Source organism: Scatophagus argus, chromosome 24 (assembly GCF_020382885.2).
Source record: "Scatophagus argus isolate fScaArg1 chromosome 24, fScaArg1.pri, whole genome shotgun sequence".
Taxonomy (NCBI): domain Eukaryota; kingdom Metazoa; phylum Chordata; class Actinopteri; family Scatophagidae; genus Scatophagus; species Scatophagus argus.
In genome coordinates, this window is record NC_058516.1 from 6030066 (window position 1) to 6044413 (window position 14348).

Below are 14348 nucleotides of genomic sequence, written 5' to 3' on the forward strand. Positions count from 1 at the left end.
TCACAGAGCAGAATAATGACTACATCTTCATCAGCCTCATCTACATCTTCAGCATCCTCTTAAGTTAAACTTGATCCTCACATCTTTCTATTGTGGTTCCATAAAATAATTACTGACAAGTCACAGTTCACAGCTGCTTGTCGTTATCTTCTGTCTGAATGGCGGCAATCCAGCTGGAAATCAGCACCGACGATTTTCTGCTTATCAGATGATCTTTTACATCCAAAGGGCTGAGAGAGATGGAGGGATATTTTCATTACGTCATCAGGAGGTTCGGTTTGACGAATCAAAATGTAAATCTATGGTCAGACGTCTGCTTAATTGGCCTCGGTTTTGTTATGTGTTCATTGGAGCCAAACCAAGAGGCTGTTCCAAATGATCTGGATCACAGCCACGCCTCGTGACCACATTCAGACCTGGGAACTATGTACAGAGATGAGCTTTAACTTTTAGTCATATTTGGTCTAGTGGTTGCTTCTATCACATTGTTTGTTTGTTTGTAAGGTAAAACTGCTAATCTGAGGGACTCCAGGGATGGCATTGTTAGTTATCAGCTGGTTGGTCAGACATTAGAAAATAATCTATTAATTGAATGATTTGGCAGAAAATTAGTCAGCAGTTATTTTAGAAATCGATTAATCGTTCACATGATTTCTTTCTAGCAAAAATTCCACACGTTCATCACTTCACAGCTTCTCATTTGTGAGGATATTCTACTTTTCTGTGTCTGTAAACTGATCATCGTGGAGTTAGACTGCTGGTCAGAGAGAACAAGCATTTTGAAGACATCATCTTTCAGCTTTAGAGAGAAAAACAATGTCACTGTATTCATTTTTATTCACAAATCCGGCCTTTCTGCGATGTTTTGAAGCAAAGGAAATTGAAGGGAGGAAAGGATTAACATGGCAGAGCTCAGCATTCTCGAGTTTTGACTCATGACTTCACGGACATCCTTATCTATGCCTGAAATGAATCTGAAATCAAATCTACAGGTAGAGATTTGTGATTGAAAAGATGATTTGTTTACTTCCTTAGAATCTTAATATGCAGACACGTATGTGTCACAATGAAGATCTGCTTTCTAATATCACAGTCAGGCTTGTTGAGGGGTGGAGGAATCCTGGAATGTCAGAGCCGACGTCTGCAGCTTCCCGAGGGGGAAAAGTTTATCATGAACTCCACTATCTTACCTACTGCCAAGAACCAAAGCTCACAAAGCCCTCTCTGTTACAATGCAGCAGGAGGGTTGACTATTCCTATTCCTATTCCTGTTCGGACTGTATAACTTCAAGATTCTCTTCGGGATTTGTAGAGCTTCGGTGACCCCTGCTTGCTTATCTAGTTCAGGTTTTGAATGTGAGCTCATGGCACAGTGACTGGTACAATGGCCCACACAGACTCTCGCTCATCCATCCATCCCTCGCTTCCCTCATCCCAGCATCTCCTCCTGTTAACCCACATTCGTCTCTGTCTCTGTGCCTCCTGTTAGCCAGTCACTCTGTGAAAGGACAATAGCAACTTGATGTCCAGACAGGCGTGAATACCCCACATTTCCCTGTGTAACTCATCCCACAACGCACACACTGATACCTTTTGAAATGGTACAATTACTGGTCAATGAAAACTCACTAAAATGAGCATAAATATTTATAAGAGCCACTTGTTGATCCACTGGTGTAATCTTCTCTTTTAGGTGAAGCCGAAGATCATAGAGCCTCTGGACTATGAGAATGTGATCCTACAGAGGAAGACCCAGATCATCAGTGATGTCCTGCGGGACATGCTGCAGTTCCCCACGGATGACTTCCTGGTAAGACATGGAGAGAAATATGTGTTGAACCCCGGAGCTACACTTCTCTTTGGCTTTTCTCCTCTCGTAGGTCAAACTCAGCCAGAGAGCTGTGACCTGAATTATCAGATTTAATACAGCACTTGAGCAAACCACCATTGGGAAATACAAAAGTATGGGCAAAAGTGTTGGGACAATCGATCATTACACCAACAGGGACTTTAATGACATCTCATTCTAAATACACAGACAGCTTTGCAGCTCTAACAGCTTCCACTCTTCTGTGAAGGCTTTAGACAACATGTTGGAGTGTTTCTGTGGGAGTTTTTGCCCATTCATGCAGTAGAGCATTTGTGAGGTCAAACACTGATGTTGGACCAAAAGGCCTGGCTCACAATCTCCATTCCAGTTCATCCCAAAGGAGTTGGATGGGGTTGAGGTTCTGTGCAGGCCATTCAAGTTCTTCCACACCAAACTCATCCAACCATGTCTTTGTGGAGCTTTGCTTTGTGCTCTGGGACACAGTCATGCTGGAATAGAAAAGGGCCTTCATCAAGCTATTGCCACAAAGTTGGAAGCATAGCATTGTCCAAAATGTCTTGGTATGCTGAAGCATTAAGATTTCTCTTCACTGGAAGTAAGGGGCCAAACCCAACCGCTGAAAGACAGCCCCATCCCAATACTTCTGTCTGCATAGTGTAGTTTGGCATCACTGTGCTTTCTTTATTGTCATCATTACTCCCCCTGCCACCAGCAAGATCTGAAAACACCTCCTGCTCTATGCGGGTTGTTTGAGGAAAAGTGGAAAGTCAGTGAGGCAGCAGTGGGTGAGGTAGTTGAGATAAAGTAAGACCAGAAATATGTAATCACAAAGTAACTCCTGGAATGCTCTGGACAGAGGTGTGATGTACTGTATGGCAGTGAGTTTGTTTTTGTAAGGGGCAGGTTTGAATGCTGGGAATGGCTGAAGGTAGCTGTACTCCTTGCATGCAATTTTGGTGTTATGATTTGAATATCCAAAGTCAAATACTTCCTGAAGAGCTGCAGCATCAGAATGGCAGAGATTCATGATGCAGGGGGGAGAGGAGACGGGAGGCACAAACAAATATGACGGGATGGACACAGGTCATGTGACTGCCCCTGATGTTCAGTGTGGATATGGATGCGTGTGGATGTGAACCAGGATGCTGCTGATTTTGGGAGTTTGGCTCAGTTCGGTCAGCTTTGTTTGGAGAAAGTCGTGCTACCTTAAGTGGTTTAGTGCACTTGACAGCCAAATGCTCTCATATGGAGTTCAGTTTATTCAGTGCAGTTCAAAAACACACCAAGTCTTTGAAAAGTTTATGTTATGCTGTTTTCAGGTTTGTCTTCAATACATTCGACTTGTGTCTTTTTAGGAAATCCGCTCCTGCAGCACTTTAACACAAAGTGTGATGTTAAGTTAGTCGACCCGTGTCTGACATTTGACTTCTGCGCGTACTGTATGTAATCGCTGGCTCACGGTCTGCTAAACATTTACACGCTACATGGATCTGCTGCTTGTGTTCAAAGGAACTACAAGACCGTGTCAATATTACATCACCACGGTGCTGAGATGGATCTCAGCGGGGTCCCACTCCCACTCTGTGAGACAAAGAGAAAACAGGGACACACTCATGTTCAGAGGTTTGTTATTTCTCGAGTTTGCGGAATCATACTTTAAAGGATCTGTCTGGTGAGATTCAATATTTTTCTCCTTGTCAACAAATTCCATGTGCAGACTCAAACCAGCAATGAATGTATTCTACTAATGACTATATTGCTCCGCACCATAGAGCTCCACAGTTGTCCAAAATCCACTTCAGTGAGCCACAGTGTTGTACTGGGTGACATGTTTCTTCATTACCATGAACACATGCTGTAGTTCATAACAACTCAATCCCACATTATGCCGTCCGGCTGCCACAAAAGATGATAGATGATACTCAGAAGATCACCAAATGTTGATTTATGCACCACTGAAAATAGTCCTCCAACAAATAATCATCCTGTTTAAACATTGTTTGATAAAAGACTACGGTGACCAGCTGTTTTTTGGAATGACTGACTCTTTCTTTTTATAAAAATTAAACTTGTGACTATTTGATGGGAAATCTTCAATGTTCAGTCTGCTTTCGGGCAGAGTGGTTTTCATTACAAGGCTGCCTGCAGAGCACAGCCATTAGTAACTGCCCAGGACTCTTTAGGTGTTGGTGTGTGTGTGTGTGTGTGTGTGTGTGTGTGTGTGTGTGTGAGAGAGAGAGAGAGAGAGAGAGAGAGAGACCCAGTCCATCCATATCCATCTGTCTAACCTGCCATATGTTTTACATCACTGGGCTTTGGGAGTAGAAGAGGGGAGCCAGCCAGACATATGGGTGTGCATGTGCTGCACACACATACACACATACACATACACACACACACACAAACACACACACATGCACAGTAACTGTGCATGCAAGAGAGAGCCTCAGCAGGGAAGGCGGTAAAAGGAGGCAAAGTGTCCATTAACTTCCCGTACATGCATATTCATGTCAAACAGCGGAGGTCTTTGGATGGCTGTTGGACTAAATGTAGTCAATATACTTCATAACCAGTAAGATTTTAATGTATAACAGGTACCAGTAGGATGTTTCCGTCAGGCACACATGCACAGTTACTTTCATCTTTCAAAGGAGGAAGACAACCTCAGAAGACTCACTTCTCGCCTTCGGTCTTAAACCCCTCTGCCCAGATATCTACACGCTGTAGAGAATTTAATTCCAGCCCAGCATCACCCCGACGGCCCTGCAGAGTCACGGCCTGTGGGAACTCGCTCTTCTGGCCCAGTGGAAGCCATCACGGCCCCGGTTTAATGACTGTGAAAGGAATGCTGTTAATTGGCAGCCAGCAGTTCGTGCTAACAGTTGACTGACAGCGGTTTGCTTTGGTCAAAGTCTCCCCTAAGTTGCTGATCAAAATGTTCGCGCTGACTGGCTTGTTTTCAGTGAATTGGCAATAAGAAGAGAAACAGGCCTGTGTGAGTATAACTGAAGTGTCTGTGAAGTGTCTCACTGTGTTATACTGCAGTATGCTAATGAGTCATTCACCCAAAACTTTAAATGAAACCATTATCTACTCACCCCTGAGTTTTTATGATCACCAAAACGCCAGCTAACTCAGCTTTGGCAACTCAGTTCCTGTTCCCACACTATTGATGTTAAAGCAGCAGTTGGACATGTTGTGAACTTTTCTCTTTCTTGATTTTCACGAGATATCCCTAGCTTGGGTTAACATGAGCACCATAAGCAGGAGGAAACCAACTAACTGTTAGACAAATAAGATACCGGGCCAGGTTAGCTGATTCCCCCATCTTCCAGTCTTTATGCCAACCTGGCAGCGTCCTGACTCCAGCCTCACATTTAGAGCACAGATATGAGAGTGGTATCAATCTTCTCATCTAACTCTTGGATGAGGGAAACAAATCTATTTTTCTTATTATCCAACTCACAGTAAGAAAGCAAGTCAGCATGTATTTTTTTCTTTTATGCGGGAAAAACAAAATCATAAAAAGCTTGTAGCCAAACCACTGCATTGTCCGCCTGAACAACCAATACTTTCCCCACTGCAGATGTTATAAAGTCGTTGATTTTAAGAGAGAACTTCCATTTCATCTGCATACAGATGAAGGAACTGAGCTTAGTGTAGGCTAACTGGACAAATGAGGACAGGGGTTCAATAACCGCATGCCAGTGGAAGAACTGGAGATGTGTGACAAAACTAGGTCACTGTGCCACTGCTTCCTACTCATCTTTGTGGGTTCAGTGCAAATGCAGAAGACTAAATGTGAATAAAGCGTCCAATAGTTTGGTTGGCTTGCCAGCCCAACAGTCTTGATGCCCTGGGGCACCTTTTGCTCCTCGGCTATGGATCATTGGATCATCACTCTCTTCTCTCTGGCTGTATCCATTTAATAAGACTAGCAAGGGGAAGAATTATGCCTGCACAACTTTCTCAGTTGTGTATTTCCATCTCCTTTCATTTTGGACAAAATGTAGTGACAGGAAAATCACGGCTAAGCAATCACTGAAAGATAAATTTAAGACAGTGTGTGTGTGTGTGTGTGTGTGTGGTTGGGGGGGAGGGGGGGGGCTGCTGCTGAATGGAAATGCTGGAAAATGCTGGAAAATGTTATTGAAAGTTTTTTATTTGCTTGTGTTTTTTTGTTATGTCGTCATGGTAAGCTAGTGTAGCACTGCATGTCTAAAAAGACAGATAAATATTTGACCCCTTTTAATTTTGACACGCTAAGGTCTGAAAACATTAAACAACTACTGTCACTCGCCTTTATTGCTGTATTACAGTGTATGTAGATTCTTGCTAAACTCGGGTTCGTCAGTAGGGGGCACTCTAAGCTTCACACGCCAGCGGTAGACGGTACATGATCAGCGAGTTCAAGTGTACACGCTTAACAGAGCGGTCCATATCATAATCGTATCTCATATTTCTACAGGTAAGCTGACTATAATCAACGTGTTAGCGATACTCTGGTAATAGACAACAGTAGTATGTTTCAGTCGAGCCTTATTTTGTAATTGAGACATGAAAAAACGTAGCATCTGGCTGTGGTTAGGAGAGTGTGAATGTAGCCGCGCTAAAAATAAGATGGCGGGCGTAAAAGCTAATGTGTTAGCTAATATAACTGAAATGCATATTCAGAGTGTGCATATGTTTGTGGCGTAAGTGTGGGAGCAAACTGTGGGAGTTGTGATCATAGATTATCCGTGTGAAATGTTGAGCGGGTTAATGTGTACATGTCCATGCTAACTCTGATTATATGCCAATAACACAGTCATTAAGTTTAGAGGAGCATTTCATGCTGTTTGATAGCACGAGTTTGTTCCAGACCCAGAGTTAAAATGTATTTATTATCATTTCTATGAGAATATGTTGATAAATACAGCAACTGATTGATAAAAATAAGTTATATAGTGTCAGTTCATAAGCATCATTCACTGAGGTTTAAAAACTAATTGAAACCGTGAACAAGGTGATGATACGTTAATATAAGAGCTAACAGAGAGCTAACAGGGCCAACAATCTGGTACGATTTGGATGAGTAAGAAGAAATCAGTGTGGGCAAAGTAAGTAGCATCCGTCTGCTGAAATGTCCTTGATCTCTGACCTTACTTTGAAGGAAAGTATAAAGTGAACAGCTCTATGGGGATCAATACAATTTCAGTTTATCATGAGGAGCAGTGAAACCAATACTGAACATACACCCGAAGTGGGAAATGAGTTTATAGTACGAGCAGGATGGATCTGTTGTGCCAGTGTCTTCTATCAGTCCTGTTTCTCATGCCTGCTTTCTCTTTCCCTCCTCAGATCTCCACCCTGAGGCGCCAGGGCCGGACTCTGTTCTCCACCGTGCCAGAGACCGCTGAGAAAGAAGCTCACTCACTGTTTGTCCAAGAGGTAAAACTAATACATACCTGGACGTAAGCCTGCTTTGTCCATTCTTTATCCCTCCACCTTGGCCAAAGTCTCAACCTCTCTGTCGTGACTGAATCCCTGCTTTATCCTTTTGCTTGGAGCACAGCCATGCTTTCTCTCCTTTCGCTCAAACACAGGTGCTTTGCCTCTGTCCATATAATGCAGCCAGCTTTCACACTCACAAGGCCTGTCAGATACCAGAGCTCGTAAGTTCAGGCATATATCCAACAAAGAACCCACTTTGATTTGTTTATGATGTACGGATGAAGTGGAGCTGATTAGAAAGCCAGTAGAAGAGAAGAGTGTTTGCTGACCACTCACAACGGAGAGACAACGGAAAATCGATATGGTCCTCGTCAAAAATGTTGCTGTTAGCCTTTAAATGAACTTCCATTCGTGTTCTCCCCCCTCACACGTTTCCTGACAATACAGAGGATGGGCCACAGATGGCGTCCACAGTTCATTGGTGGTTCACGTCATGTTGTTTCAGAGGAGCCGCGTGCTGGGGTTGGCCGGGGTGCGGTCTGATTGAGCCTGATAGGGGATAGTCCCCCTCGGCTGCAGCCAGGAATTACATCATAACAACATCTGGACCAGCTGCGCAACCTTAAACAGATGCTGAATTTATTTTCCACTTTTTAGTGACCGCCTTGCCTCAGTCAGCATGTGTATGTCATGAATTTGCAGAACTGATGAACACACTGGAATATCACAAACCAAGTGATACTGCTGCTGTTTGTGTTTCATGGCAGTGCCAGATATTTAGTTTACCTCTCCCTTCTCTACAGGAAGAAATAAATTTTTGTATCCCCTGAAAAACATATTGCCTGGCAGACTTCCAGCCAACTTTGTTAGCTTAAACTACAGTTTATTTTATAACCAAAAGGATCAGCAGATGTTACAAAATGTTATTGTATTGCCCTGAATTGCCAAATTATACAGGAAAGTTACATTTGGATGGGTTTCATTGTGATATCTCCTCAGTCAGTGGTTTTGATCCTGCCGGAGCGCATGTTTGTGTGCTTTTTCACTTGCTAACCCAGTAATTGACATTAACTGCTGTGCACTATGAATTGTGTGAAAATAGTTCAACTAAATTGAGTTGAACCAAATAGGCTGAACTCCACAGAAAATCTTTTTGTCCACCTACTCTTCTCATGTTGATCCTGTCTGAACTGATTTTCATCTTAAACTTTTTTTGGTCTGTTCTGTCTCTCGTGTGTGTGAGTTGTGTCAGGATCATTCAGACAGTATTACAGGACTATCCCACTGCCTGACATGCTGTAAGATAAGTGACTGTCTTGCCAGTTCAGTTGGATACAAAGCATTTTTGTGGAGTTGCATCTGCTACAGCTCCTCCAAGCCTTAAAGTATGCCTTGAAAGTAACACTGTCCATTAAGGTCCTTTCTTACTGAAAAAAAGAGAGTTTTTGGATGGAAATGAAAATTCACATACTTTTCCGAGGTCGTTTTAGAAACCTGAGGCTGTCTGTGTCTGGACCATGTATGCCAGTACAAGTCTTAATTTACTCTTGTTGAAATGACCTCTCACCCCCTCTTCGCTTTCTCTCTCTGCAGTGTATCAAAACCTACAAGTCCGACTGGCATGTGGTCAATTACAAGTATGAGGAATATTCTGGAGACTTCCGCCAGCTCCCAAAGTGAGTGTGTTATATAGTTATACTAACGAACATTGCCGTGAAGTGTAGAGACTATTTTCCTGAGAGGACTGTCATCAAACTGTCGTCTCAGTGAAAGAACACAGTACAACACTGCAGCTGGACTCTTAACAGTATGCTCAACTGCATTCAGGGTCACTGCCATCTGATCTGTTTCACAAGTACAGTAACAGCTGAGCTAAACTGGAACATGAAAAGTCTTGAAAAAAGTAAGTATAAATATTTTAATGGAGTTCTCTCTTGAGAAGGACACACATTAGCCTGTGCTGGGGAGTAAAATGTGCTTCTTTTTACTGTAAGCACAGTTCTCACCAACCGTCAAATAGCAGTGTGTGTTATTGTTCAGCTGATTCCCAGGGGGCAGTAAAGAACACAATTTTTTGGCACACCAGAGTCAGGCAAAGAAGATGGCACACATATGTGAGATTTATGCTTTTGTCAGTGTTTTTAGACCTTTTTTTTCTACTTTTACAAGATTAAAAACTTCAGGAGGGGGGGATTAAAATTTATCATCTTTATCCTTATGAACCTTTTTCTTGGTTCTTGGTTCCTCGCATTGTAATGAAAGTGCAGTGGCCTTTTACATTCACCAGGTAAAACAGAGTTATTCCTTCACCTGACAAATACATTTGGATAATGGTGTTATTTGTCAAACAAGTAATTACAATGTGCTAACATGCAAAGCAATAGACCTAGAGCCTTGTATTTAGTCTGTATCTTCGTATCCTTAATTGCATGTAGTTTGTCCACCACATTGCACACTGTTGCAAAAGCCCTGGCTTTTGTTTACAGCCCAATGAATGTTTTAGCCAGATCTCTAGAAAGACGGAAGCCTGTGTCTCTGAGGCTCTGAGCTCTTCCACAACAACAATAGAAGGTTTCCTATGTTTTTCCACCGTGGATAAGCAGGGCTATTCTGGGACTGCTGTTGATTGATATAATTAAAGCTCAAGGGAAATCCCACAGTGCCTTGTGTCCTTGGTCCAGCTACTTTCTATAAGGACAGGAATGTGCTTTACAGATGTTGTGTGTATGTTTAAAACATTGTAGACAAAACCGCTAGACAAGCCCTGGCCCTGACCTTGACATTGTTTATACTAGGAGTTCCCCAGAGCAAGCAGGGTCAAAGGGCGAACAGTCCGTCTGGGGTTTGAGCTGCGCTTGGAAGCAGCTGCAGGGTTTGGGCAACTTCCTGTAAAACTCCTAAGCACTACCAAGTCGCCTTGAAACTAAGAAAAAGTCCCATTGTATTTTGCATGCTTGTTTGTATGTTTCGCATGTCCAAATCTGTCCCACTTTCAAGACATCCAGAAGTAATTATTTCACTGCAACTTTCTCCAGTTTATCCATGACAGCAATACAGGGTCTTCATCAGAGGTCTTTCTAGATCAAATATGTTTGATGTTATGATAATTTTTTGCATTGACTGCCAATACAAGCCAGAGTAGATTTCAGAGTCCTCATTCTGACTTACAAGGTTTTGAACGCATTGCAACCTCGTTCTTCTTCCAGTGCAGAGCTGTTTGCTCACTGAGCTCTGCTTCTTTGGAATAAGCTTCCACTTCACATTCAGGAGGCAGGCTCTGTGACAGTTTGAAAACATTAAAAACCTTCTTTTTTCTGCCTGCTATGACAAAGACAAACTGGGTAGACGTTCAACTGATTTCTAATTTTTATTTGACAAGCTGTGTGAGCCAAGTCTGAATGATCTTTTCCCTGTACTTTCAGTAAGGTGTTGAGACCCGAGAAACTGGCAGCTCACCTGTTTGAGGTGGATGAAGATGTGGAAAAACATGAGGTAAGTCCACTAATTACAACCTTAATTTCCCCTTCGTTTAGGGACCCCTGATTGTCCCATTGTCTTCTCACTTCTGCTCATGCGAGTAGCACAGCTGGATATTCAGCAAAGCGCTGAAGTGTTAATAACAATACCTTTACAAGAGCAACAAGCTCAGCCTTTCTGTCAACCTCAACAAACCCTGTCCAATTAGAGCGCAAACATCATCTTTTCATTTACTGCCCAACATAGTATTCATTATATTTAATTTCACTCCTTCCACCTTTTGGATGTTTGGTTTAATGTTCTAGGCCCTCGTTTGTTTCCCAGAATAGCTGACATCTTGGTGGCATTTGTAGCATTTTAAGGGCACGTCCCCTCCCAATAATTACCTTGCTTCAGGCATTGATTTAACTGAAGGCCGGTGACCTTTAATGGACACATCGTCACGGCTGAAATCTCCTGAGATTAGGCAAGTGCAGTGTTGATGTAAGTGTTGATCTTAATTAAGACCATTCTTGTCAAGACTGAGTAGACGGTCAATGTGGGCCTCTCCTCCCACTGGGCTTGAGGTCAGCAGATTTTTGAGCTTAGAGAAAAGTGTGTAAATTAATGTGTGGAAGAGTGTGTTTCGTTCATTAATGGAGGAGAGAGAAATGCTTACAGACATAAACGTCTATAATTCTCATCTGTGGTTAATTTCATAGTGTGATTAATGTGTGCTCTTTGCACCTCCTCCTGCAGGACACAGCCTCCCTCGGATCGCAGAAGGGAGGAGTGTCTAAACATGGCTGGCTGTACAAAGGCAACATGAACAGCGCAATCAGTGTTACCATGCGGGTGAGTGTAGAGACCCCACTGAAGGCAACACGGCCTTTCACAGCCCCTTTGTTAGTGGTGACTTTAACCACGGTACGCATGAACTCAGTTTACTCAGCCTGTGAGAACACTTGTGTAATGTAATGGGAAAGATGGCATCTTTCGATTGAAAGATAATATCGTGATGCATCAGAGGAAGTGCAGCTCAGCATTTTAGCTTCTGCTGCTTTGAATTTGAACATGAAGTGAAATCAACAAATCCAACGGCTTAATGGAAATTTGGTATTAAATTATTGAAGTGATTGACAGTGAGCTGTTTTTTTTTAATTTTTTTATTTAAAAAATTTTTCCAGAGAATATAATCTGACTCACCTGTGACGTTGCTTTTTGTAACGCAAGAACTTTGTCATTCGCATTCATTAATGGAGAGCGTGGAGAGCTCACACAAAACATTCTGCAAGTTCAACACCAAGGATAATTTATTCATCCGTTTCTTGATCATCGTTTATCCTTCACAAAAGCAACAAAAGCTCCCCAGACCTCTTCAGTCATTTGCAATTTTCATTTTGACATATAAGTAACCTTTTCCAATGGAAGACTTAATAAAATCTGCCTTCCCCATTGTGTCATACTTGGTTTGCTTGTCCTTTCCCTGAAGAGTAACATCAGTCTTTTGGCTTGGCTAAAACAAATTATCTATTAGCGTTTTCCTTTGATTGAATTGTGTGTATATGAAAACATAAAATATAGATTTTATTTTATTTGGGGATTTTTGTTGAGAAACGAGCCATTTGGGATGTTAACTTTAATTTTCATCTTCTAGTCCTTCAAGAGGAGGTACTTCCATCTGGCCCAGCTGGGAGATGGATCCTACAACCTCAACTTCTACAAGGATGAGAACACCTCCAAGGAGCCCAAAGGAACCATCTTCCTTGACTCATGCATGGGTGTTGTTCAGGTAAAGGACCTTAAGCAAAAGCTTCTTTTTGAATAAAAAGCCTGTGTGATTAAAACGTGAAAGGACCAGAACGTCTGAAATCAAAGTTTGCAGTTGTTGTCTTTCAGAACAGCAAAGTGCGTCGCTTTGCCTTTGAGCTGAAGATGCAGGATAAGAGCACGTTCCTCCTGGCTGCAGACAGCGAAGCGGAGATGGAGGAGTGGATCGGCATGCTGAACAAGATTCTCCACAGCAGCTTTGAACAGGCCATGCAGGAGAAGAGGAACGGAGACCTGCACGATGGTCTGTTTTTGTGCCCCCTCCCTTTCTTAGGAGCTTAATTATTTTTGCATGTATTTATTTGTCCACCTCACAGTGTTTGTGTACTCATTTGTTTGCCTTCATGTTTTTGGAAGCTTGCTGCGCCTGCGGGCTTCTTCAACTCGCCCATGAAATAATTTATTTCTAGGATGTTTCCTCATTCACGTAATAATTATTATTACGTTATTTCTTGGGTAGTTCTCTGTTCCTCTTTATGGAGACATCATTGTGTTTTATACAATTGCATCAGCTAACAGGGCTCGTGTTGATCTCTCCAACAGATGAGGAGCATGGAAAAACAGACCTTTGCTCCGGAAATTTTCAAGACAGCTTTCAGGTAGCCTGTTTTTTCCATCTCGAGTAATGTTAAAACAATGCTCACCACCTCTGTTTGACCACACAACAAGCCACACCACATGAATGAGTCCAGGTGCTCTGGGTGTCACATGACTTCACTTGGAAGCAATCTGAACTGTTACTGGAGTTTTGCTTTGAGTGGCATGGCTGGACAGCTGTATTTCCTGCAACCAGGTCCCCACATTTTGGTGCTATCCAAGCAAACATCTGGTATTTCTACAAACGTAGAGGCCAGTTCTGGTGCTGAACAGGAATCCAGCAGTGGAAAATGAAAATTAGTGAAGACTTGGATTTTATGGATGGAGGGCGGATGCGAATTTACATTGTTTTTTACGCTGCACACAGTGACAGTGTGCTCTGTCTTTGTTTTAAACAGACTGCCAGAGATATTGAGTCCAAAATGAGGAGTGAAGCTCGCCTGAAACTGTTCACTCTGGACCCTGACACTCAGGTGATGATAATACCCGACTACAAAGCTCTGTACTTTCTGAATGACTGTTGTTCCGTCAGTTTTGCTGTTATTAATCATTTTCATGACAGCAGATTTTTGCTGTGCTGATTTAACAATATCTCGTGCCTCCACAGAAACTGGATTTCTCTGGCATTGAGCCTGATGTGCGGCAGTTTGAAGAAAAGTTTGGGAAGAGAGTCCTGGTCAGCTGTCATGACCTGTCTTTCAACCTGCAGGGCTGTGTTGCAGAGAATGAAGAGGGACCAACAACTAATGTATGGCTCAGTGAAAAGCAATTGACAAAATTGGTTAATTAGGTTTACATAGCGAAGACACTCCTATGAAAACACAAGTACAGAAACATGCTTTTAGCAATTCTGGGAAATGTCTTTTAGCAAACGAGGTCGAGGTCTTAATCAGTTAAGAAGATCACAGACAGTTCAGATGGCTCACTTGGCTGGCCCCTGTCAAAACTGGTGGTGTTGGCACGAGGAATGGCTGCTGCCATGGCAACGAGCCTGGGCCTCCCACCATGCATTAGCACCAGTCTGAGGCTGGTTTCCTGCCATCACTCTCCATGGTCTGTCTCTGTAGTAGTAGTAGTAGAAGGAGGAGGAGGAGGCCTCCTTCTATGCTCAGCACTCAGCTGGGAAACCACAGCTATTAGCTCTGCTACTGAGAACACACACACACACACAAATGGGTTTGTGTAATGGAAAAGAGTGAAT

At 42.7% G+C, this 14348-nt stretch overlaps 1 protein-coding gene across 11 annotated transcripts in view; it reads left to right on the forward strand.

Annotated features, from left to right (window-relative positions):
• Positions 1-14348, forward strand: part of LOC124055590 (dedicator of cytokinesis protein 9-like) — a 48525-nt gene that overhangs the window by 13654 nt on the left and 20523 nt on the right. For all 11 annotated transcript variants that reach the window (XM_046382517.1, XM_046382525.1, XM_046382526.1 and 8 more), the window contains exons 2-11: positions 1694-1810; positions 7172-7261; positions 8858-8940; positions 10687-10756; positions 11480-11575; positions 12378-12512; positions 12620-12794; positions 13094-13149; positions 13546-13620; positions 13755-13895. In XM_046382517.1, coding sequence (XP_046238473.1) covers positions 1694-1810; positions 7172-7261; positions 8858-8940; positions 10687-10756; positions 11480-11575; positions 12378-12512; positions 12620-12794; positions 13094-13149; positions 13546-13620; positions 13755-13895 — 1038 coding nt within the window. The remainder of the gene's footprint in view (positions 1-1693; positions 1811-7171; positions 7262-8857; positions 8941-10686; positions 10757-11479; positions 11576-12377; positions 12513-12619; positions 12795-13093; positions 13150-13545; positions 13621-13754; positions 13896-14348) is intronic.